General features: G+C 64.7%; 2 protein-coding genes across 2 annotated transcripts; both read left to right on the forward strand.

The window, feature by feature from the left end:
• Positions 1–1034: 1034 nt before the first annotated feature.
• Positions 1035–7995, forward strand: KAT2A (lysine acetyltransferase 2A). The gene is made up of 18 exons (XM_086766500.1): positions 1035–1289; positions 3040–3163; positions 3248–3393; positions 3766–3855; positions 3993–4174; positions 4431–4622; positions 4770–4876; positions 5023–5130; positions 5215–5351; positions 5492–5700; positions 5774–5900; positions 6192–6302; positions 6380–6523; positions 6816–6930; positions 7040–7076; positions 7233–7296; positions 7485–7569; positions 7796–7995. The coding sequence occupies exons 1-18, from the start codon at positions 1035–1037 to the stop codon at positions 7987–7989; spliced, it is 2427 nt and encodes an 808-aa protein (XP_086622626.1). The 3' UTR covers positions 7990–7995.
• A 1325-nt stretch (positions 7996–9320) lies between these two features.
• On the forward strand, positions 9321–13878 carry DHX58 (DExH-box helicase 58). Its single transcript, XM_086766516.1, has 12 exons — positions 9321–9577; positions 9697–9898; positions 10014–10204; positions 10411–10527; positions 10790–10916; positions 11005–11187; positions 11272–11528; positions 11632–11781; positions 12011–12172; positions 12483–12673; positions 12926–13022; positions 13256–13878. Exons 1-12 carry the CDS (start codon positions 9410–9412, stop codon positions 13433–13435), a joined length of 2025 nt encoding a protein of 674 aa, XP_086622642.1. The 5' UTR covers positions 9321–9409; the 3' UTR covers positions 13436–13878.
• The last annotated feature ends 9578 nt before the right edge of the window (positions 13879–23456 follow it).

Here is a 23456-nt window from a genome sequence, read left to right on the forward strand (position 1 = left end):
CTTGTGTGGGTCCTGTGTTGGCTGGCCCTGTGCTTTGCGACGCTCCGGACTGTGCTCGCCAGCGGGATGGCTGCCCGGGGAGCCAGGCTCTGTGCCGGCACAGCGCGGGTCCCTGGCACCTCTCCTCGGCTCGGCTTTGGCAGAGGGGCTTGGCTGAGGGGCTCCAGCACACGCACACCACCGAGCATCCCGGGACAGCCCTGAGCATCCCCCCGCCCGGGGCAGCCTTTGGGCACCCTGACCCCATTTTGGGGTGGTGTCGGTCAGTGCCATGCGGTATCCGCTCAGCCATGAGCCGTGTCGTGCTGGGCCAGCATGCCCCGTACAGAGCACCCCCTCCCCCCAGGCCCCCCGCACCGCCCCCCCCCCGCGCCATTGCTGGCAACTTCCAGGCGCCGCCTGCTCCTTCCCGACCCGGCCTGCCGCCAAGCCACGCCCCCCAGGCGGTGAAATGGGCGGGGAATCCCATAAATGGGCATGCGGGGGCGGGCCCGCTTGCTGTAAATAGACCGAGAGGCGGAGCTACGCTCCATATTGGGTGGAGGGGGCGCGGGGGCGTAGCCACACCCCCTCTGATTTACAGTCGGGGGCGGGGCTAGCGTGGCGACGGGCGCAGCCTAACTCCATATTTGGGCAAGAAGGCGGGGACTTAACTCCATGTTTGGAGGGGAAGGCGGGGCCGCGCTCCATATTTGGCGGAGGATGCGCGGCGCGGAGCGCCCCGTTCAGCTCTAAGCACCCCCGAACCGGTCGCGGCACCGGTACCGGAGGGGAGAGCGCGGCTTCTCCGGGCAGTGATGGCTCCGCGCCGCCGGCGGGGCTCTCGGTTCCCATCAGGCCCGGAGCTCGACCCTCTCTGGCCGGTTCACGCCGCCCCCAGCCCCGGGCGGGAGCTCCGCTCCCGCCCGGGGCTGGGGGCGACGTGAACCGGCCCCGGCAGCACCGGTCGCACCCTCCCCCGCCTCAACGAACTACGGATCCCGGCGTGCCCGGCGCGCAGGCGCAGTGAGCGCAGAGCGCACGCCGGGCCCGGCATGGCGGAGCCGGAGGCCGCGCAACCCGGACGGCCCCCGCCGGGCCCGGGCCCGGTGTCGGGGAGCGGTGGGGCTGGGAGCGGGGCAGCAGCAGCAGCGGCGGGAGGAGGAGGAGGAGGAGGAGGAGGGGGATCCAGCGATCCGGCGAGGCCCGGGTTGAGCCAGCAGCAGCGGGCGAGCCAACGCAAGGCGCAGGTGCGGGGGTTCCCCCGCGGGAAGAAGCTGGAGAAGCTGGGGGTCTTCTCGGCCTGCAAGGTGGGCGGCACCGGCAGAACCGGCGGGGAGGGGGTTGCTGAGCCGTTCAGGGGGTGCAGGAGGGGGATGTGAGGATGTGCGTGGGCAGGGGGCTGCAGGAGCCGGGTGCTGAGCTGGGCAGGGGGTGCAGGAGGGAGGTGCAAGGACGTGCATGGGTAGAGAGTGCGGGAGGGGGTGCTGAGCTGGGTAGGGGGGTGCAAGGACATGCCTGGGCAGGGGGTTGCAGGAGGGGGGTGCTGAGCTGGGCAGGGGGTGCAGGAGGGGGGTGCTGAGCCATTCAGGGAGTGCAGGAGGGGGGTGCAAGGACGTGCCTGGGTAGGGGGTTGCAGGAGGGGGGTGCTGAGCTGGGCAGGGGGTGCAGGAGGGGGGTGCTGAGCCATTCAGGGAGTGCAGGAGGGGGGTGCAAGGACATGCCTGGGCAGGGGGTTGCAGGAGGGGGGTGCTGAGCTGGGCAGGGGGTGCAGGAGGGGGGTGCTGAGCTGGGCAGAGGGGTGCAGGAGGGGGGTGCAAGGACGTGCCTGGGTAGGGGGTTGCAAGAGGGGGGTGCTGAGCCCTTCAGGGGGTGCAGGAAGGGGGTGCTGAGCTGGGCAGGGGGGTTCAGGAGGGGCATATAAGGACGTGCCTGGGCAGGGGGTTGTAGGAGGGGAATGCTGAGCTGGGCAGGGGGTGCAGGAGGGGGATGCTGAGCTGGGCAGGGGGTGCAGGAGGGAACTGCAAGGATGTGCATGGGTAGAGGATGCAGGAAGGGGGTGCTGGGCTGGGCAGGGGGTGCAGGAGGAGGGGGATGCTGAGCCATTCAGGGGGTGTGGGAGGGGGATGTAAGGATGTGCATGGGCAGGGGGCCGCAGGAGCGGGGTGCTGAGCTGGGCAGGGGGTGCAGGAGGGGCATGCAAGGATGTGCATGGGCAGGGGGTTGCAAGAGGGGGGTGCTGAGCCCTTCAGGGGGTGCAGGAGGGAATGTAAGGACGTGCATGGGCAGAGGATGCAGGAGGGGGATGCTGAACCACGCAGGGAGTGCAGGAAGGGGGTGCTCAGCTGGGCAGGGGGTGCAGGAAGGGGGTGCTGAGCTGGGCAGGGGGTGCAGGAAGGGGGTGCTGAGCCGTTCAGGGGGTGCAGGAGGGGGATGTAAGGATGTGCGTGGGCAGGGGGGGCCGCTGGAGGAGGGTGCTGAGCTGGGCAGGGGGGTGCAGGAGGGGGATGCAAGGACGTGCATGGGTAGAGGGTGCGGGGGGGGATGCTGAACCATGCAGGGGGTGCAGGAGGGAGTTGCTGAGCTTAGCAGAGGGGTGCAGGAGAGGGATGCAAGGAAGCGCATGGACAGGGGATGCAGGAAGGGGGTGCTGGGCTGTGCATGGGGTGTGGGAGGGAGATGCTGGGCCGTGCGTGGCTGGGGGTGCAGGGGGAGTTTGCTGGACCACGCGTGGCTGGCAGGAACGGGTGCTGGGCCGTGCATGGGCAGGGAGTGCTGGAGGAGGGTGCTGAGCTGTGCAAGGGAGCTGCAAGGACATCCATGGGCAGGGGGTGCCGGATCCGGGGGCCACCCAGAGGGGAAGTGTGGGAGGGTGTTAGGGTGCTGGGTCGTGCAGGGTGGGTGCTGAGGAGAGCTGGGTGCTGGGGTGGGTGGGACAGGCAGAGGAGGCTTTGGCGGGGTTGGGGCGGGGGGGTGTTGTTTGGCTGGAGAAGGCGGCAGCCTTGGCACGAGGCAGCGCGTGGGCCGCTGCGCGACTGCCTCTCCTGTTGCTCGCCCCAGGCCAACGACGCCTGCAAGTGCAACGGCTGGAAGAACCCCAACCCCCCCACCGCCCCCCGCATGGACCTGCAGCAGCCGGTGACCAACCTGAGCGAGCACTGCCGGAGCTGCGGCCACGCGCTGGGTAACCCCCCGCGGGGTCCCTGGGGAGGGGGGAACGCTGCTGACCGCCCCCCCCGCGTCTCACCGCGGATCTCCCTCCCCGCAGCGGACCACGTGTCCCACCTGGAGAACGTCTCGGAGGAGGAGATCAACCGGCTGCTGGGCATGGTGGTGGACGTGGAGAACCTCTTCATGTCGGTGCACAAGGAGGAGGACACGGACACCAAGCAGGTGTATTTCTACCTGTTCAAGGTGCGTCTGGGGCTGGGCGCGTCTCGCTGCCCCGCTCGCGGCGCGGGCGTCCCTCAGCGCTGCTACGGAGCTGGGAACTCTTGTCCTCCGCTCTGCTGGGAGCTGTGGTCTGCCTGGGGCCGTGAGCCATCCCACCAGCCCAGCCGCGGACCCGAAACGCTGACCCTGTCCTGGGAGTGGCTGCTCTTCCACCCTTGTGTTCCCCTGGGAGGGAGGTTTCCAGGGAAGAAATGGGAACGTTCTGAGGTTGACCCCGGCACCTTCCTGGCTGTGTAAATGGGTGTAGCCCCGCAGCAGCATTCTGCCGCTTCCACCGCTCGCGGTGCGCCTGATCTGGGACCTCTGTGACCGTGTCCGACGGGGTTTTCGCAGCTCCTGCGGAAGTGCATCCTGCAGATGAGCCAGCCTGTGGTCGAGGGGTCCCTGGGAAGCCCCCCCTTTGAGAAACCAAACATTGAGCAGGTGAGGCTGCTGTCAGGCTCACACGTTGGGCTGATGACTTGTCCTGGGTTTCACACGGTCCTCTCCCTTGTTGGGAGCAGCACTGAAGGGTCTGGTGCAGCACCCGGAGCCCCTCCACCGCGCCTTCCTCTCTCCAGGGCGTCCTGAACTTTGTCCAGTACAAGTTCAGCCACTTGCCGCCCAAGGAGCGACAGACCATGTACGAGCTCTCCAAGATGTTCCTGCTCTGCCTCAACTACTGGAAGCTGGAGACGCCCTCCCAGTTCCGTCAGCGCTCGCAGAACGACGATGTGGCCACCTACAAGGTCAACTACACCAGGTGAGGACCAGAGGGGGTCTGGGGGTCTGCCCGCTCCCCCACACCTGTGTGGGGCTGACTCCCCAGGCTCTGAGCCTCTCCCAGGTTGTTGGTCTGTTAGGAGAGCAGGCATCAGGTGGGGTCACTGCTTCCAAATACCAGCTGTGCCCCCCCGAACGCCTGCTCTCCTCATCCCTGCTTCCAGCAGCATTGTCCCAGGAGGGATGTGGGTGCTCTGGTTCGCGTCCCGTCGCTGGAGCGCGTTCTTGTCTCCTAGGTGGCTGTGCTACTGCCACGTGCCGCAGAGCTGCGACAGCCTTCCCCGCTACGAGACCACCCACGTCTTTGGGCGCAGCCTCCTAAAGTCCATCTTCACGGTCACCCGCCGGCAGCTGCTGGAGAAGTTCCGGGTGGAGAAGGACAAGCTGGTGCCAGAGAAACGGACGCTGATCCTCACCCACTTCCCCAAGTAGGTGCCCGATGTGGGGATGGCTGCTGCGCCGTCGGGGAGGCTCTCCACCCCTGGGGCACTCGCACACCAGCGCAGCCGCCCGCGCTTCCCGTGGCGTGCGGAGCCTGGCGCCTGCTCGCCGGCCGACGTGCCGCTCCCTGCCAGGTTCCTGTCCATGCTGGAGGAGGAAATCTATGGTGAGAACTCTCCGATTTGGGAGGCTGATTTCACCGTGCCGGCCGCAGAGGGTGCGCAGCTGGTGTCTCGCCCAGGTATTTCGGGGAGCAGCTCCCCCAGCTTGGGGGCTGTAGGATAAAGGACCGAGGTGTGGGTGAGCCTTGGCCCGAGGTGGTGGCTGAGCTGCTGCAGTGTGATGAGCCGCTTTCTGGCGGTCATGGGCATCGCCGGTCTCTTCCAGCCGCGGTCAGCACTGTCGCTGTGCCCACCACTCCGCTCTTCAGCAAGAAGCTCAGCAACAGCAGCTCTGCTGCGAGCATGGACGCCAGCACCCCGGAGCCCCTGCCAGGTAGGGCTGGCCTGAGCCCGGTGCCGGGACAGCTGGGACCTTCCTCGGTCCCTCCGATGCCAGATGTGCTGCACCGCTCCGCAGGGGAGAAGCGGAAGCTGCCCGAGAGCCTGACGCTGGAAGATGCCAAGCGGATCCGCGTCATGGGAGACATCCCCATGGAGCTGGTGAACGAGGTCATGCTGACCATCACGGACCCCGCTGCCATGCTGGGCCCTGAGGTACGCAGCGGGGGGCACCGAGGCGGCACCGGCGCTCTCCAGGGCCCACAGAGCTGCTTTCCTGGTGTGCCGGGGCCTGGCTGGGCCCCCTCCCCATGCAGGGTGTGCTGGGGTCACTGAAACCCCCCGCACCCCACCAGACCAGCCTGCTGTCGGCAAACGCGGCGCGGGACGAGACGGCCCGGCTGGAGGAGCGCCGTGGCATCATCGAGTTCCACGTCATCGGCAACTCGCTCTCGCAGAAGTCCAACAAGAAGATCCTGATGTGGCTGGTGGGCTTGCAGAACGTCTTCTCGCACCAGCTGCCCCGCATGCCCAAGGAGTACATCACCCGCCTCGTCTTCGACCCGTGCGTGGCTGGGGGGCGTGAGGGGGGCCGGCACGAGGGGCTCCCGCCTCATCCTCGGCCGTGCTGCCCGCAGGAAGCACAAGACCCTGGCGCTGATCAAGGACGGCCGAGTGATCGGGGGGATCTGCTTCCGCATGTTCCCCACCCAGGGCTTCACGGAGATTGTCTTCTGCGCCGTCACGTCCAATGAGCAAGTGAAGGTAAGGTGAGAGCGGGGAGGTGGATGGTGGGCACGGCATGGCATGGGGGGTCCCCAGGACTGTGGCTGCAGGGTGGTGGGTGAGGGACAGGATGGTCTCGCTGTAGGTGGGACAGCACGGGGCTATCCCAGCCCCTGAGGTAGCCAGACCTGCTCAGTGCTGGCCGGCCCTGAGCAGCGGCGATTGCTCTGGGCCATCTTCCAGCTGGGTGGGAGGAGGCCATGCTTCCTGTCCAACTCGGGCTGTCTGGGGAGCACGGAGGGGTTCCCTGTCTCACGGTGGCTCCCCCAGGGCTACGGGACGCACCTGATGAACCACCTGAAGGAGTACCACATCAAGCACAACATCCTCTACTTCCTCACCTACGCGGACGAGTATGCCATCGGCTACTTCAAGAAGCAGGTGGGCTCCTTCCCCCGGAGCGGCTCCCCTTGGCCCCCCTGCCACCAGCCCCCTGCCACCCGCCCTCTCCCTCCTAGGGCTTTTCCAAGGACATCAAGGTCCCCAAGAGCCGCTACCTGGGCTACATCAAGGACTACGAGGGGGCAACCCTGATGGAGTGCGAGCTGAACCCCCGCATCCCCTACACCGAGCTCTCCCACATCATCAAGAAGCAGAAGGAGGTCCGTCCCGCGGTGGGCGCTGCCGGGTTCTGCCTGCTCTGGCCCTGCCTGCTGAGAGCCGGGGAGAAGCGTGGGGATGTGTCAGCCTTTGGGAACTGTCCCCAGAATCTCCCCTGGGAGCAGGCTCGGGGGGCTGTGAGGGGACACTGCGGTGGCGTTTACGGTGGCCGGGGTTGGCTTCAGCCCCAGGCACGGGTGCAGCCGGTGCTGGGGACCCGCGGGGTCCCGTGTGGCAGTTTGGCTCCCCGGAGCATCCTGCAGTCCCTGCTCACTGCCCCCCTTCCCGCCGCAGATCATCAAGAAGCTGATCGAGCGGAAGCAGGCGCAGATCCGCAAGGTCTACCCTGGCCTGACCTGCTTCAAGGAGGGCGTGCGGCAGATCCCCATCGAGAGCGTTCCCGGCATCCGTGAGTCCTGCTGGCTTCTGGCGGGGAAGGGCTCTCTGGTGGGGGGGGTCCGTCCTCCCTCACCCGCGGGTGTGGGGCGAACGTGGTGAGGTTGACCCTTGATTTCCAGGAGAAACGGGGTGGAAGCCGCTGGGGAAGGAGAAAGGGTGAGTGCTGTGCGGGGGGTGGTGGCTGTCCAGGGGCTGCAGGGGCTGGCTCAGGCTGCTCCTTGCCCCCCGGCACTGGGATGGGGAGGTGGGAGCATGGGGATGGGGAGTGGCTGTGCCCGCCTTGGGCTGATGGGTGCTGGTTTGGTCCTGCAGAAAAGAGCTGAAGGATCCGGACCAGCTCTACAACACCCTGAAGAACCTCCTGGCCCAGATCAAGGTGTGCGGGCAGGAGTGGACCCTCCGCTCCAGGGTGCTTGTCCCTATGCCTGCCCTCAGAGCCGCCTCCCCAGGGCTGGCTTTGCCCTCGAGGGGCAGCTGGGGTGACCCAGGCGCATGGGGAGCGGGACCCCTGTGCGGGGGATGCCTGCGCTCGCAGCTGTAACCTCCTCTCCGCCCTCTTTCCAGACCCACCCCAGCGCGTGGCCTTTCATGGAGCCGGTGAAGAAGTCAGAGGCGCCGGACTACTACGAAATCATCCGCTTCCCCATCGGTAGGTGGTTGTGCCCGGGGTGGGATGGTGGAGGGAGGGCTGCAGAGCCCCCCGTCTGGGGGATCCATGCTGGGGAGTTGTCATGGCGCTGGGAGGTGATGGTGCTGGGAGCCCTGGGACAGCCCAGAAGAGCGAGATGAGTTGGGATCCTTGGTTGGTGCCAAGCTCCGTGGCTGGGGGGTGCAGAGGCCTGGGAGGAGGGGACCTGACCCTTTCCCATGCCCAGACCTGAAGACCATGACCGAGCGCCTGAAGAACCGCTACTATGTCACCAAGAAGCTGTTCATCGCCGACCTGCAGCGCATCATCACCAACTGCCGCGAGTACAACCCGCCCGACAGCGACTACTGCAAGTGTGCCAACACCCTGGAGAAGTTCTTCTACTTCAAGCTCAAGGAGGGGGGGCTCATCGACAAGTAGGGGAGCTGGCCTGGACCCACCTTGGCCACTGGTCCCCGCCGGGAGGGACAGGGCTGTCGGTGGGACTTGGCTCCGCTCCGTGCCGGAGGGTTTGTTGCTGAGCAGCCTGGGGGAGCTGGGTCTTCCTTCAGCGGGAGGTGAGGGGGGTGCCCTCGGCTTTTATCCCCGAGCCTTTGGCTGTCTCTCCTCGGAGGGGTGAGTGGCGGGGCTGGAGCCGCCCCATGGGGGTCTGCCCGGGGCAGTGCTGAGTTCCTACCTCTCCCTGGGGGCCAGGAGCCCCCCGGCACCGGCGCTTCCGCCCTCCCCAGGGCTGTGCCTTCTGCCCCGGCTCTCCCCCACGGCGCAGGGGCACATAAGTGCTTTGATTTTCAGCTTCTGTCCACGCACAGGCACCCCCTGCCCCTCTTGTTGAATGTAAGGCAGGGCTTGGCCCTGTCCCCCCCACCCCGGACTGGGGGCAGAGATGCTGCTGGTGGTCCAGGGTCCTGCTGGTGGCAGGGGCTGCCATGCCCTGCGCCCCAGCTCCTGCTGCCTCTGTCAGCTCTTCCCTCCTCCTGGGGCAGGTCTGCCCCTGCCCCTGCGTGTCCCGCCAGGCGTCAGGGGGGCTGCACTGCCCTGCCTGCCTCTCCAGTTCCGGGGGTGCAGCCCCCCATTCCCCCGCTTTGCCCCAGCTGGGAGCCAGCCTCTGCCCTGGGCCTGGGCTCCGCTCCTGCTCGCCTCCCTCCTCTCCCTGCCCCGTCCTTGGGTGCTGGGCTGGGGGGTCTGGACCCCGGTACTGACTTGGCCCCCACCCGTGCTCGCCCACTGCCTTGTCCCCCTGCTGTCACCACTGCGTGGGTGCTGGTGATGCTCGCTGGCCTTGCCGGAGTGGGACCAGCCCTTCCCCGCCGCCCATTCCACTCGACCGTTCTCTTTGGGGTTGGTTGGTTGGTTTTGGTTGTTTTTGTTTTTTGGTTTTTTTTGTTTGTTTTTTTTAATAAATGTCCTTGTGCGGAGCCAGTGCATCTCTGGGTTTGGCCCCCACAGCACGGCCAGGAGGGGCAGCAGCCTGGGGTGCCGGGGGGTATTTGGGGGTCGGGGGTGGCAGGGAGCCCTGGGGCCGGTTCGGGTGCGGGGGGGCCGCACCGGGGCGGTGGCTGCGGGAGCTCCGCCCACTTTCGGTTTCTGTTCGTGGCCGGTGCTCCCCGGGGCGGGGGGAGGAGGGGGGTCCCGGAGCAAGCAGGCGGAGCCGGGGTGAGGTGCGGTGGGGGGGCGGCTAGGGCGACGGCAACGCGGCTCGGCTCGGTTCGGCCCCACTCGGTCCAGCCCGGTCCCGGTTCGCAGCAATCGGGGCCCCCCGCGGCCGAGCCGCGCCCCGCCCCGCGCAGGGACCGCCCCGAGTTTCGTTTTCCCGGCCGGGCCCGGAACCGGGCGATGCGGGATGGAGCTGCGGGGATACCAGCGGGAGGCCGTGGGCCCGGCCCTGCGTGGCCGCAACAGCATCGTCTGGTTGCCCACGGGCGCCGGCAAGACCCGCGCCGCCGTCCACGTCGTCGGACAGCACCTGGCCGGGCGGGTGGGCGGCAAGGTGGCCGTGCTGGTCAATAAGGTGACCCCCGACCCCGCTGCCCCACCTCGGGGGTCCCCAGCCCCGGGGGTCCCCACCGGCCACAGGTTCCGTGGGCAGCGGTCCCGCGCAGGGGCTGAGCGGGGGTCTCGGGGGCGCAGGTGCATTTGGTGGAGCAGCACGCCAAGAAGGAGTTCCACGCGCTGCAGGGGGACTTCAGGGTGACGGCCATCAGCGGGGACAGCAGCCACAAGTCCTTCTTCGCCGAGGCGGTGAAGCAGAGCGACGTCGTCATCTGCACGGCCCAGATCCTGCAGAACGCGCTGCTCAGCCGCGAGGAGGACATGCACGTTGAGCTGACGGGTGAGCGCGGGACCCCCGCCGCTGCTGACCCCGCGGCTGGGCTGGGGCGGGCTTGCCCCGGCCGAGCCCCCGCCGCCGTCACGGCTCACTCTGCTCCGCTTCTCTCCCGGCGCAGACTTCTCGCTGCTGGTGATAGACGAGTGCCACCACACGCACAAGGAAGCCGTCTACAACAAAATCATGCTGGGTTACCTCCGGCTCAAGCTCAGCGGGCAGCAGGACCTGCCGCAGGTCCTGGGCCTGACCGCATCCCCCGGCACCGGGGGGGCAAAGTCCTTCGAGGGGGCCGTGGAGCACATCTTGCAGGTGGGTCCTGGCCCCCCGCACATGCCAAGACGGGGCAGCAGCCCTGACACATCTTCCCTTGGGGAGTAGGTGGGTGTAGCGGGGTGTCCCTCGGGGTGGGTGTTGGGGAGACGTCCCCAAACTGGCCGGGGTGCCGGTGAGCACCAGGCACTGTGCCACCCTGGGCTACTGTGCTCGGGGCTGGAAGTGGGGTCTCACCCTCTCAGATCTGCGCCAACCTGGACACCGAGACAATCACATCGGTGCAGAAGGAGGCGCAGCACCTGCGGAGCCACGTCCCCCAGCCCAGGAAGCAGTACGACCTGTGCCAGGAGAGAGCGCAGGTGAGGGGCGGCCGGTGGGAGCCACAGGGCCGCTCACTGGGTGAAAGACGAGACCCCCGAGCCCTGCTGAGCCGGGGGGCTGTGTCCCCCATCCGCTTGGCACAGGACAGCGCGAGGAATTGGTTGACCCGGAGCTTTGGCGCACAAGTTCTGCTGTGCAAACGGCCCCTAAGCCTGGGCCAGGCACTCAGCGCTACGCCAGCGAGGCTGTTGGGACAAATGTCCCCAATTCCTTGGGTCCTGAGCCCCTCTCTGCTCCCAGGACCCCTTTGGCAAGCAGCTGAAGAAGGCGATGGAGCGGATCCAGCAGTACATGGAGATGCCCAGCCTGCCGCAGGACTTCGGCACGCAGGTTTACGAGCAGCGCATTATGGAGCTGGAGAAGAGAGGTGAGGAGGCGGCGCTGTGGGGGCAGCGGGCCAGAGCCGGCAGCCGTGGGGCCGGGCTGTGACCGCCGCGTGTCCCGGCCCTGGCCAGCGGCAGAGATGTTTTGTCGCAAGACGCGGGTGTGCGCGCTGCACCTGCGCAAGTACAACGACGCTTTGCTGATCAACGACACGGTGCGGATGATCGATGCCTTCCGGTGCCTCCAGCAGTTCTACGCCGCTGAGAGGGACGCCAAGGATCCCACCGAACAGTTCCTCACTGCCACCTTTGAGGGTAACAGAGGGGCCTGGAGGGGGGTCGGCACTGTCTGCACGTGCGGGGCGGGGATCCCCCCTGACACCCCGCTCGCCTGCGCAGAGATCAGGACAAACCTGCAGACGCTCGCCGGGGACCAGCGCTACGAGAACCCCAGGCTGGGCAAGCTGGAGGAGATCCTGCGGGACCACTTCCAGCCCCAGGGCACTTCTCACGGCATCGTCTTCACCCAGACACGGCAGAGCGCCCACAGCTTGCTGGGCTGGCTGCAGGACACAGCCGCGCTCTGCGGCAAGCACATCAGGGCTGGCGTCCTCACCGGCGCCGGCTACAGCAACCAGGCCCGGCACATGACGCAGGTGAGCGGAGGGTGGGGGACCTGCCCCTCTCCGCAGGCTTTGCGGGTGCTGCGGGTGCCGCCCAGGGCACGGAGCCCTGCACATCACCCTCCTCTCCGCCTAGAACGAGCAGCAGGACGTGATTAAGCTGTTCCGTGAGGGAGCCCTCAACCTGCTCTTCTCCACCAGCGTGGCCGAGGAGGGCCTGGACATCCCTGAGTGCAACATCGTGGTGCGCTACGGGCTGATGACCAACGAGATCGCCATGATGCAGGTAGCTGCCTGGGCTCCCTCTGCCTGGGAGGCAGCCTGCCGGGACGCCCCAAAGCCACGGGGATGGGACATGGGGGCCCTCACATCCCACGCTCCGCCGGGATGAGCCCAGCTGCTGGCAGAGCATCTCCGTGGCGAGGCAGAGGGTGGATCCGTCCTTGCAGAGTGGCACAAGGGGGCTCGCCGCGTCCTTCCTCTGCTGACCGCAGCGTTTGGCCCTTCCGCTGCAGGCCCGGGGCCGTGCCCGTGCCGAGAACAGTGTCTACTCCGTCCTCGCCAAAGCCAACAGCAGAGAGGTCTCCCGGGAGCTGCTCAACGAGGACCTGGTGGAGCTCATGGAGAGGGCGATCAGAGCGGTGCAAGCCATGCCCGAGCAGGAGTACCGCTGCAAGGTGAGCGCCGGGAGGGCCGGGCAGCTCCTGCCCACCTCTGCTGCGTGGCCGCAGCCCTCTGTGCCCTGCTTTTGGCCGCCTGCTCTCTCCTTGGGGCAGCACCGGCTCCTGGGAGGGGGTAGCATCAGGCGCGCGGGGCAGCGCGTGCTCGTCCTGCGCTGCTCGTCCTGCCGCGCGGCTCGCACGCTCTGGCGTGGTGCGTCTCTCCAAGACCGTACGTCTTGCTGTGTCTGCTGTCTGTCTGTGCCCGCTGCCCTGCGCTGACCCCATCCTCCCCGCCATCCCGCCCTGCCTCCCCTGCCCTCCGCAGATCACGGAGCTGCAGCGAGCGGCAGTGGCCAGCTGGCTGATGAAGGAGGCCAAGATCAGCGAGAGGCGGCAGCTCCACCACCCGGATGCCGTTCACCTCTACTGTGTCAACTGCAATGTAGCGGTGTGCCGCGGCAGCGACATCCGCACCGTGGAGGGCATGCACCACGTTAACGTCAACCCCAACTTTGGGTAGGAGCCGGGCGCTGGCAGGGGCGAGCAGGACGAGCCGGCTGCCCGGTGTCGCTGGCACGAGCGGCCGTGGTCTCCATCTGGGGTGGGCAGGGGTGGCAGCAGCTTGCTGCCAGCTCTTCCTTGGGGACACGGGTCCAGGGAGGTGGCAGGAGCTTTGCAGGGCTGCGCAACTACGGGAGCACACGTGCTGCCCCATTTCCGTCCCCTGCGCCGTCGTCCTTAGAGCGTCTTTCGGGCCCTGCCTTGCAGGCTGTATTACAGAGCCTTGCCTGGGAAAATACAGTTCCAGCGGATTTTCAAGGACTGGGAGCCCAGCTGCCGCATCGCGTGCAGCGAATGCAGCCAGGTGAGCGCGATGTGCAGCAGTGCCCCCGGGGCTGCAGCCCGGTGGCGCTGGAGGGGCAGGAGGAGCTGGCTGAGGGATGGAGCCGTGTCTCCCTCCGGCACATGCCAGGGCGATGTGCGTGAGGCACGTGCGGGACTTGGGCAGGGGTGGCTGTCTCCGAAGCGGGACGTGCTCTGGGAGCACGGAGCTTCCCCTGTCCTGGGGACGTGACTGTCCCCTCCCTGCCCGCACAGGACTGGGGGATGGAGATGATCTACCGGCAGGTGAAGCTGCCCATCCTCTCCATCAAAAACTTCGTGGTGGAGACACCAGCTGAGAAGAGGAGGTACAAGAAGTGGAGCGCCGTGACGTTCCCCGTCGAGGAGTTTGACTACCTGGAGTACTGCTCCAGCACCCACGGCCAGCTCTTCTAGCACGGGCTCTGCTCAGAAGAGGACTCTTCCCAGGCCACTTCCTGGGACAGTGGGATCCTTCCTGTCGCCCTTGGCACGGGACCCTCCCTGCAAACCCGTGCAGACCGCACGCCATGGCTCACTCCTCTTTTCCTGGCTGGAGCGAGCCGCTGCTGCGCAGCCCGTGACTGCAGGAGGAGGCTTTGCTGCGTTCGCACAGGAAGGACGCGACACGGGGATGGGAAAGCATCCGAAAGCATCCCAACCCTTCCCTCCCCGCTGGCAACTGCTCCCTGCAACGCTGCTGGGCCTAGGGGCCGTCTCCACGGCCGGTACACCACGCTGCCAGGTGAGCCGGCCGTTTCACATGGGCTCAGGATACGGCCCAGCGTTTCTCCGGCAAACTCCCAATCTGCTTTGTGAGGTCGATTGTCCTCCATTAAAAATGTGCGTGAGTGCTGGGAGCGAGGAAAGCGTTGGCAGTCTCATTTGTTGAGGGAGCTTGCTGTGTGCAGGGGGGTTCGATGCGGGACAGCCCCTGTGCCGGAGCCGGGCAGCCCCATCGCCCGCTGGAGAGCCCAATCCCACCGCGCAGGGGTCCCAGGGGGCACCTGCCAGCGCATGGAGCCAGTTGTATGTGTGGGGCTGCCCCAGCCCTACCCCTCCCCACAGACACTGGCCTGAGTGACCCCGCTCCACCCACCCACCTGAGGCCAAACTTTCCCGTGGCTCGGAAGGAGCCTGAGCCCCTTTGGGATAGCTCAACCCAGCGGGAGCGCAGCCGGAGCTGCGGGTGGATTTGACCTTCTGGCAGAAATGACAGGAGAGGGCTGCTGCGGCTGGACCGGGGCGGCTGGAGTCGCCCGCCTGGGCACCCGGGCACGGGGAGGGGGTTCTGTGCCCTGACACCGGCTCCGGCAGCTCCCGGTGTCCCCGCAGGGCTTGGTGGGCTCTGGGGCGGCTGAGGGAGCCGCAGGGCTTGTGGCAGGACCCCCCCATGCCTTAGGGGTGGGCTCAGTGCTGGGGCCCGGGGTCGCTGGGCCAGGATGCCGTGACACCGGATCCCACCCTGGGATGAGAGGCGGGCGGAGAGAGATGTGACGGCAGAGATCAGTGGGTGCAGGGGTCTGTGCTCCCAGCTTGGTCCTGCTGTGCACAGGGGGCTCGCAGGAAGGGTGAGGGGCAGCTTTTCCACTGGGCACTGGTGGCTGCAGGGGCACCTGGCTGCCAGGGAGTGGCCTCTGTCCAAAACCCGTCCACTCTCTGAGCAGCCACCCCCGGGAGCGGGGTACCGCGGCCGTCGGGGCTCCTCCATTATCTCCAGCGAGGATGCTGCGCGGAGCAAGCGTCGCTGCTCTTGCCTGACTTTGAAGGCAGCGACTTCTGCCGTCGTGAGGCATAGCCCAGTTTCAGCCCAGGTGGAGTTAGCCCCAGGGAAAACATGAAACCAAGCTCCTGCTCATCAGAAACTGGGTAATGAGGCCGTTTGAGTTATTTGTAGCTCTCTGTGGGCTGCGATGGCCTCTCCTACCTCTCCCCAGGCAGCATCCCTCCTGCGGGGACCCCAGATCATTTTGCTAAGCTCAAATTGCCCTGATTTGTGCTCGGAGAATCCAGGCTGCCAGTTAACCTGACGGGTGCCTGCAGCACTGCCTGGTACACCCTCTCGCCAGCCTAGGTGGATCTGGTTGTCCACTTTGGTGCCCAAAACCAGAATTTTGGCAGTATTGATCCAAACTTGCCCATTTTTTGAGGCAGTGCACCTCACCCCATGGTACACAGGGCCAGGCCAGCATCACACTGTGGGACTGTGGGTTTTGAAAGCGGGTCTGCATCCAGCCTCTGCTCGTTCCTCCCTGTTTGTCTCTGCTTTAACTCCAGCCCCATCTGGCTTCTCCTTCCCAGGGACTCGGTCACCTTGGGCCCGGCGGCAGGGAGCAGCTGAGCTGCAGCAATCGGTGTTGTGACCTTGGCCGGCGTCCTTCAGAGCCAGCATCCTTCAGAGCCAGCAACCTTTAGAGATGGCATCCTTCAGATCCAGCATCCTTCAGAGCCCGCATCCTTCAGAGCCAGCAACCTTTAGAGATGGCATCCTTCAGATCCAGCATCCTTCAGAGCCAGCATCCTTCAGATCCAGCAGCCTTCAGAGCCAGCATCCTTCAGCGCCAGCAGCCTTCAGAGCCAGCATCCTTCAGAGCCGGCATCCTTCAGAGCCAGCATCCTTCACATCCAGCCTCATGTGGCTGGGCCAGCCCATCTGAAGGTACTGGGACAGGCAGCCCTGTGACCCCTGTTCATCTGCCCTGGCTGTTGTGGGCAGCCCCAGCATCGGAGAGGGCTGCCGGACTGGCTCCTGCGTGCTGACGCATCCCCTGTCAGTAACCTCTGGATTTCAGTCTGTGGCTCGGAGCATCTTTGCTTATCTCAGCTCCCCAAAGCACCCGAAGCACTTTCGTTCCCGGCCGTCGTAACTCCCTGCCCGTAACTGGAGAGAGGCACCATTAGCCGCGCGGCAAACAGCTGCTGCAGCAAGTTTTGCTGGCAAAAGCGCAGTGAAGGTGTTTTTCCATCTGCTCTTTTGCCAGCGACCTTCCCGCAGGCTGCCAGGCCAGCGCTTGGCGCGTGGACGGGCACAGCCCCTGGCAGTGCCCGCATCCTTGTCCCCAGCACCCCTCGTGCCTCCGGCAGCCCTGGGTGCTCACACACCTCTCCAGAGCGAGGGCGATGCAACAATTTGTTTGTATACAGCCCGTTTGATTTATTCTCAGTGCATCAGAAGGCGACAACTCACCTTTCAATGCACCAGCTGAAAAATCTCCGGCTCCGCTCCGCTCGGCGGGGCCTCGGATTGGCCCTTTCCCGAGGCCGGGCGTTTAGCAGAGACTCGGAGCTCGATCTGTGTCGCTTATCGAAAAGTAGCCTGAGATGTGACTGGATTACAGCGTGCGAGTGCCTTCCCAGGGAGAAAACCGCCGCTATTAATGGGGTCTTTAACTCAGCAGAGAGAGGAATAATAAGAGCCGAGGGCTTGAAGATGAACTCAGGCAAATTGAAACCCCAAATCCGGCTCAGGGCTGCAGCAAGGAGGGCGCAGAGCGGCTGGAGCTGGACCCCGGGCGCCTTTCTCAAAGCAATGCCCGGGTTGGACCGTGGGTGCCCGGGGCCGGGGGTCCTGAGCTGGGGACGGCTCCGTCCTGCCCCTGCGGCTCTGGCCTCGCGTGGACACGGGCTCAGGCAGCGGCAGGACAAAGCCGGTGGCATGGTGGGCCGGGGGACGGGGGACTGGATTTAGTTTCCCAGGCACGTTTGAAAATCTCGCTGCCACACAGTATCGCTGCCGGAGCCCGGGAGCACGCCGGCTCCCGAGTGACCTTTCCCAGAATGGCTGGAGCCTCCCTTTCCGCACCAGGGGAAATTCCAGCCTGGTGAAAACTGCACGTCCTGGAGGAACTCGATCCCAAAAACCAAAAGCCCTCTCTCCATGCTGCTCCTACCTCCCCTCTCCTCCGCTGCCGGGAGCGCGCAGGGATGCCCTGGTGTTGCCCTGTTCCGCCGTCCTCGCAACCGACGGCTGCACATCTAACGGTTCCCTGCCGGGAGTTAATCTGACTGCGAGCATGTCAGGTTGCCGGCGGATTAAACAAGGGGATTAGCATCAAACAATTTCCCTCCCTCCCCAAGTGGGGAGGCACGAAACATAATCACTGCGATTTTATTCTGCTTGGGCTAAAAAAGCTCCCTGGCATGCGGCCGGGCGACGCCAGCCGTGCCGGTGCCACAGGGACATGCGTGCCCGGGGCGCTGTGGGGCCCGCGCTGCCTCTGCTGCGAGTGGCAGAGGATGGGAGAGCCTTGCAGGTGCGAAAGCCCATCTGTCTTCCTGGCAGCTCCCGGCTTCCGGAGCCAGGGGACGGCGACGCCGCTCTGATCCGACGGCTGCGGTGCCGCGGGCCTGCCAGCTTTCATCCCGAGCTTCCTCCCTGCCTGCCATCATGGGATCTGCTGTCAGCGCCGGGCCGCAGCACTGCCCTCTCGGCCGCTATATAAAAAGTAAAATAAACGCTCTAATCCAGAGCATGTGTTTGATAAAAAGAACTCGTGCGGCTCTGGCTGGGGGCAGCGGCAGAGCAGCTGGCTCCGTGCTCAGCGCGGACTCCACGTCTCTCCGGACAAAAGCGCCGTGGGGGAGCAGCCACCCTCACATCCCCATGGCCTCTTTGGCCCAAATCTCCTTGGTCCCCAGAGGTTACTCGGCTGCTTTCATCCCAGGAGTGTTTCCAGGGCGGCCAAGCTCCCGACCGGCCCAGGAGGACGGGAGCGCTCGCTGCGACCAGGCAGCGGCTGGGCCGTGGGTGCTTGGGGAGGGGGCTGTCTGCAACGCGGGTGAGTGGCGCGGGGCTGCGAGGAGGGGGAGCACGGTCTTTTGATTCTTTGACAGCCGAGTGCTGTCATCTCCCCCCATGGCTTCTGGGGTTCTGGGTCCAAGCTGGCGCGGGGGCTCCTCCGACCTGGGTGGGGAGATGCTGCCGCGAGTTATTCCCAAGGGGAATTTGCCACGTGTCTCCTTCTCCAGTGAAGGGCTGCCTGCTTCTCCCCAACTCCAGACGGGACCCGGTGAACCCATGGGCTGCAGCCCGGTGAGACGTGGCCCCCTCCCCGCAGCTGCCTGCCCCGTGCCGCAGCCCCCGGGCCACACCGCCTCGTCCCCTCACTGGAGAGAAGGCTCTTCCTGCCTCTCCGGGCTCGCTGCGTTCAGGGAAACTCATGGGAATCTCCTCATCCTAAGAGGCTGAAATCACAAAAGGTCCCGGATGGGCGCCAACGCCCTGGCAGATGCTGCCCCGTCCGTGCACAACTCGCTTTTCTAGGAAGCCAAGCTAAAAATATCATCCTAGGGCTGCGCAGCGAAGCTGCTTCAGCTACTGGAAGCCCAAGTGATTTACAGCCCATCGGCCATGCGTGATCCCGGCTCCGCTGTCCCCAGGGCCGTGCAGGGCAGGGACAATCCCGGCACATGGCACCCGGGGCCGAGGCCAGGGCACGTCCCCGTCGGGCAGAAGACCAGGGAGGCTGCGATCCCCCCTTCTCCAGTGTCATTTTTGCCATTTTTTAGGTGACTCTGCACTGGGGCTGCGCATCCACAGGACGTGGGGAAGGGAAGGGATGCAGTGCGGTGGGGGTGAGACCCACGGATGGCTCGGCGGGTGCCGGCGCAGCCCAGGGCCTGTGGGGACCCGCGGCACAAGCTGCAATGTGGGAAAATTCCCCCCCAAAATTTCACGCACTAAATCTCAGGGCTGCGATTCTGCTGAGGGCTGGTTTTGTAATCGGATCTGTCAGAAACCGTCACACTTAATGTGTGGCTGCCGACGCGCCGTGCGGCTCCTCGCCGCGCTCCGCGGCCAGCCCTGGCGCTGCCCCTCTCCCTGCCCCTCGAGAGGGTCCCCATCCCAGCCCCCAAAGCCTTATCCTGACACATTCATCACCCCAACCCACCGCCGAAACACCCCAACTGCCCCCACCCGGTCCGACGCTGGGAATCACCAAGATGGGAGTGCTGCTCATCCCACCCACTCCCGACACGGACGACTCGGTGTTCAACCTGCCGAGAGCTCTCCCCTGAGCCTGGGAGAGGACCGGGAATACGGGCTCTCCTGTCCCGTGCCCGTACTGCTGGCTGCGGTCGTGGGTTCCGGTATAAAGAGGCAGGGACCAAGAGTTGGGAATGGGCACTGGGGAAATCTGGCCGCCCAGGATTTCCCAGCTTGAGGAAAGATCCAGCTTGCGTGGAAGCCTCCAGCCCAGGGAGTGGGGGGGTGCGGGCCAGCCCCTGCTTTGGCTTGGTGACCGCTGAGTTTTGCCTCAAGGTGCCTCAGTTTCCCTCTCTGCCAAAGCAGAAGGCAGTGAGACGGTGCCGGCGAGGTGTGGGAGCCCAGCAGCCTGAGGCCACCAAGGAGGAGCGTGCCCGCGTGTTCCTCACCCGAGCAATCAAACCCTTTCTCCCGGGTTTGATTAAAGGCCACCAAACATATCATCTTTGATTCTTGCACTTTACTTTTGTTCCCTTCATTTGTCCCTTGGAGATGAGGGTTGCTCGAGCACTTATTAGTCACAAAGCCCTAACCTCGCGCTGCGTTCTTGCTATCTGAGAAATGAATTATTAATGGTGCATTAAACAGAGACTGGAAAGGGGCCCTGGGACACTGATAATCAGGAGCTAATTGAGGAAGAAATGAGATACCGCTCCCGTTGCAGAGCGAGGACTGTGCAGAGCTGTGATACCAAAGGTGACCCCGCTGCAACTCCCGGGACCACCGCGCCAGGTTGTGCCTGCCCAGCGCTCGCTGCCGGGTCGCACCAGCATCCTCTGCCTGGCCGGGACGCTCTGCGTGGTACCCATGCTCTGCTGTGTCCCGTGGCTGTCCCGCCTGACGTGGGAGACCGGAGCAGGCACGGCACTGGCAGCGCCCACACTGGAGCAGTCAGGAGGGTGGCAGCAGCCGGATTGCATGGCACAGCTGCTCCCAAAGGGAAGGGGCAGCCGGGTGCCGTTGGGAAGAGGCAGTTGGGCGCTGTTGGGAAGAGGCAGTTGGGTGCCATTGGAAAGAGGCAGTTGGGTGCTGTTGGGAAGAGGCAGTGGTTTGCCGTTGGGAAGAGGCAGTTGGGCGCTGTTGGGAAGAGGCAGTTGGGTGCCATTGGAAAGAGGCAGTTGGGCGCCGTTGGAAAGAGGCTGTTGGGCGCCGTTGGGAAGAGGTGGTTGGGCATCGCTAGGAAGAGGCAGTTGGGTGCTGTTGGGAAGAGGCAGTGGTTTGCCGTTGGGAAGAGGCTGTTGGGTGCTGTTGGGAAGAGGCAGTTGGGTGCCATTGGGAAGAGACAGTTTGGTGCCATTGGGAAGAGGCAGTGGTTTTCCATTGCGAAGAGGCAGTGGTTTGCCGTTGGGAAGAGGCAGTTGGGGCTGTTGGGAAGAGGCAGTTGGGTGCCATTGCTCCTTGTGCTAATCCTGGGTGAATGGCACAGGCAGGGAATGCCCATGGCTGTGGCAGCATTTCGCAGGAGGGATGAACGCGGCCGTTGGAGTCAGGGGATTCACACAGATTTTTTCCAGGCTGCCCACGAGCCTGCAGAGCGCTCAGCCCTGCGCCATGCCGACGTGCCAGTTGAGGGCTGGTCCCCTCTCCAGGAGACCGGAGGAGCCCATGATGCTCAGCCCCTGGCCCTTCCGGCACGGCAGGGATGAGAGATGAAATCCCACGCTTGCGAGGCAGGGGCTGCCTGCGCGGAGCTGCGCGGCGAGGCAGGAGGGCTCATGCCCCGACACCTTGTTATTTATTTTCGAGCGTGCAGCCTGGCACCAGCCATGTCCCCGCTCCGCTGCCTGGCTCTCGGGCGGTTGCAGTGAGCTGCCTGGCACGCCGGCGGCTGGGGAGCAAACGGCGGCGTCAGCAAGCAGGAAGGTGCATCAATAAAACATGCTGGCAGCTCAGGCCGTGGTAGGGGCTGGCACATACTGGGGGTGTCTGGCACATACTGGGGGGGACTGGCACATACTGGGAGGGACTGGTGCATTCAGGCAGGCAGCAGGAAGAAATTGGACAAAACGCATTCAGGCCCCTGGAAAGCTGCTATATCCCGGACCCTTGACGGCACGGAGCAGTTCCAGGAGGCTGACTGGGAGCACCCCACCATGGCGAGGAGGGTTCTTCCTTCGGGCTTCCCATCAGCACCCAACAGCAGCCCGGCCGCATCTCTGCTCACGGCCGGTGGCGGGCGCGGGCTGCACCTCGCGTCCCGGGACGATGGCCCACCTCAGCAGCGGCTGCTCAGGATGCCGGACCCCACCTGGAGCTTGGCTGAGCTTCTGCACGAGTGACTGGGGGCTGAATGATTTAAATAATCTTTTATTTATTCTCTTTCACTGTTTTTCTACACAGCTTGGAGCCACAGGCCTGTCAAATTTCTCCTCTCTCACCCCGGCTCCTAAGCCCGAGCCAAGCGGCAAACACGTGCGAGCTGTGAAACTTTCTGCAGCGGCTGAGGCGAAGCCGTGAAAAGCGCTGTGACACGGATGATGTCCCCTTCGTGCTGCTGGGAGACCGAAAAGCTCCGGAGTGGCCTCTGGCTGGCAGGGGCAGCTGGGGGGAGCTGGTCCTGGGCTGGCCGGGAGAGGACGTGATGGAAAACAGCATTTGTTTTCTGTTACAACGCGTCTCAAGAACACGTATCGTTCGTGTGGCTGAAACAGTTGGGGTTGATGCTGGAAGGTGTGGAGCAGATCACAGCTTTTCTCTGTGCCTCAGTTTACCTCCTGGAAAAGGAGGTCCCAGCAGCTCCCCCGCAGCACGGGCGGTGGAGGGGGGCGCTGGGATGGGCAATGGGGTGGGCAGTGAGGCAGGTAATGGGGTGGGCAGGGCAGCTGAGCCCCTGCACCCAGGTGGGGCTGTTCAGCCTCCCCCACCCTGGGCTGAGGCTTTAAAGGTGAGTGGAGTGGTGGTCAGGAAGGGAGGGTTGGTTCTGTTCAGTGGGGGAAGGGGTTGCTCCTGCTGTTGGGATGGAGCTGATGCTGACCTGGGCGATGTTTCCAGAGCTGTGGAGGTAGGAGAATCCTTTGGGAGCATCACTGGGCTCTGGCGTGGTCCCCTGCTCCACGGCTCGCCCTGGCTCTGGTCCCACGTGCCTCGGTGGTCCCACTGTGACGTGGCTGTGGTGTTTTGGGTTTGAGACCTGATTGTCCCACTCCGCTCTTGACACCCTGCTTGGCTCCCAGCTCCGGCTCTGCTCCGAGGTGATGCCGAAGCAGCCGCAGTTGATCCAGACTCCTCACATAAATATTTATGTGCTGATGCAGTGCTCTTCTAAATATAAAGCTTTATCTGGAATTTCATTGAAACATTAAGTGTAGATAATTTATTTATAATTAATGTAGACATCAAGTCCCATCTCTGGAACGCCTGTGAGCTTTCATTTATAATTGGGAGGTAAGTCAGAAGCTGGAGGCTGGGCCTCTTATCAGTTTCCTTTTAATTTTCCTCCTGCAGCAAAAGGAGCCGGTGCAATTCATCTCTCATTAGGAGGAAGCACAAAACTCCTCTAAAATAACAGTTTTATAGGGAGCATGTAATAAACCCATCTTTATTCCTCTCCGTGCCTTTGATAACGTTACCAGGGCTTACAGCTCCCTTCAAAGTGTTGCTCTTCCTTAAAAATAAGTCTATTAAAAATTAAAACCACTTTTCTATACAATAAAATTTATTCCCCCTCAATTATGCAGCGGGACTAGTTATCTTCCTTCTGTAGATTTTAATTAAAAGTTACAACGGGGAGGAAAGAACAACGGCCGTAAAATCACAGAAGTCTCCGCTGAGGATGAGTTATCGGTGCCCCTCAGGAGCCACGGCCAGGGAAGCGATGCCCGGCGCTGGCGCTGGGCTGTGAGGGTGAGTGGTACTGGGGGGGTGGGTGCTGTGGAATGGGGGGTCCAGGAGCCAGTGCTGGGGGTCCCTCTGTCACCCCTGCACCCAGTGAGGGGTTTCCTGCACCCATGGGGGCCCAAACAGGAGCTCAGCTCGACGGAATGCCCGTCTCGTGCCAAATCCCCAGCAGCGCGGGCTCTGACCCATCTGCGCCCCGCATAGCGGACGGGGCCCTTGTGCTGCCTGCAGCACCCATGGGTGCTGGTGTCGGGGTGGTGGGGCTGTGCTCTGCCCCAGGTGTATTTGATCTCCAGAGGCGGGTGGGTCTGTGACCCCCAGATGCTGGGTCCCTCCCCACCCTGAGCCCTCCCTTGCGAAGCACGTTGCGGTGGACCTGCGCCATGGAGGCCGCACGACGCGCTCGCCTGGCCCGGATATTTTACAAAGCTAACGGAGGGACGATCAAAGGCGGCTCCGCGCTCGCGCTAAAAATAGCAGGTGCCTGCGACGGAGCGGGGGCCGCTGGCGGGAGTGCGCGGTGCCTCCATAACCTGTCAACACCGAGCGTCACCCGCAACAACCCCGCTGAGGCTCCGTTGTCCCTGTTGTGTGTTTTTGAAGTCATGCAACAGC

The sequence above is a fragment of the Chlamydotis macqueenii genome, chromosome 25 (assembly GCF_036417535.1).
Source record: "Chlamydotis macqueenii isolate bChlMac1 chromosome 25, bChlMac1.mat, whole genome shotgun sequence".
In the NCBI taxonomy this organism is placed as follows: Eukaryota; Metazoa; Chordata; class Aves; order Otidiformes; family Otididae; genus Chlamydotis; species Chlamydotis macqueenii.

Bases quoted from the DNA above. Each gene is read 5' to 3' on its own strand.
- KAT2A (XM_086766500.1), top strand. From the start codon at position 1,035: ATGGCGGAGCCGGAGGCCGCGCAACCCGGACGGCCCCCGCCGGGCCCG. The intron at 4,623-4,769 runs GTAGGTGCCCGA...GCTCCCTGCCAG, and splicing joins ATCCTCACCCACTTCCCCAA to GTTCCTGTCCATGCTGGAGG. The intron at 7,077-7,232 runs GTGAGTGCTGTG...TTGGTCCTGCAG, and splicing joins CCGCTGGGGAAGGAGAAAGG to AAAAGAGCTGAAGGATCCGG.
- DHX58 (XM_086766516.1), top strand. From the start codon at position 9,410: ATGGAGCTGCGGGGATACCAGCGGGAGGCCGTGGGCCCGGCCCTGCGT. The intron at 11,529-11,631 runs GTGAGCGGAGGG...CTCTCCGCCTAG, and splicing joins AGGCCCGGCACATGACGCAG to AACGAGCAGCAGGACGTGAT. The intron at 12,173-12,482 runs GTGAGCGCCGGG...TGCCCTCCGCAG, and splicing joins AGCAGGAGTACCGCTGCAAG to ATCACGGAGCTGCAGCGAGC.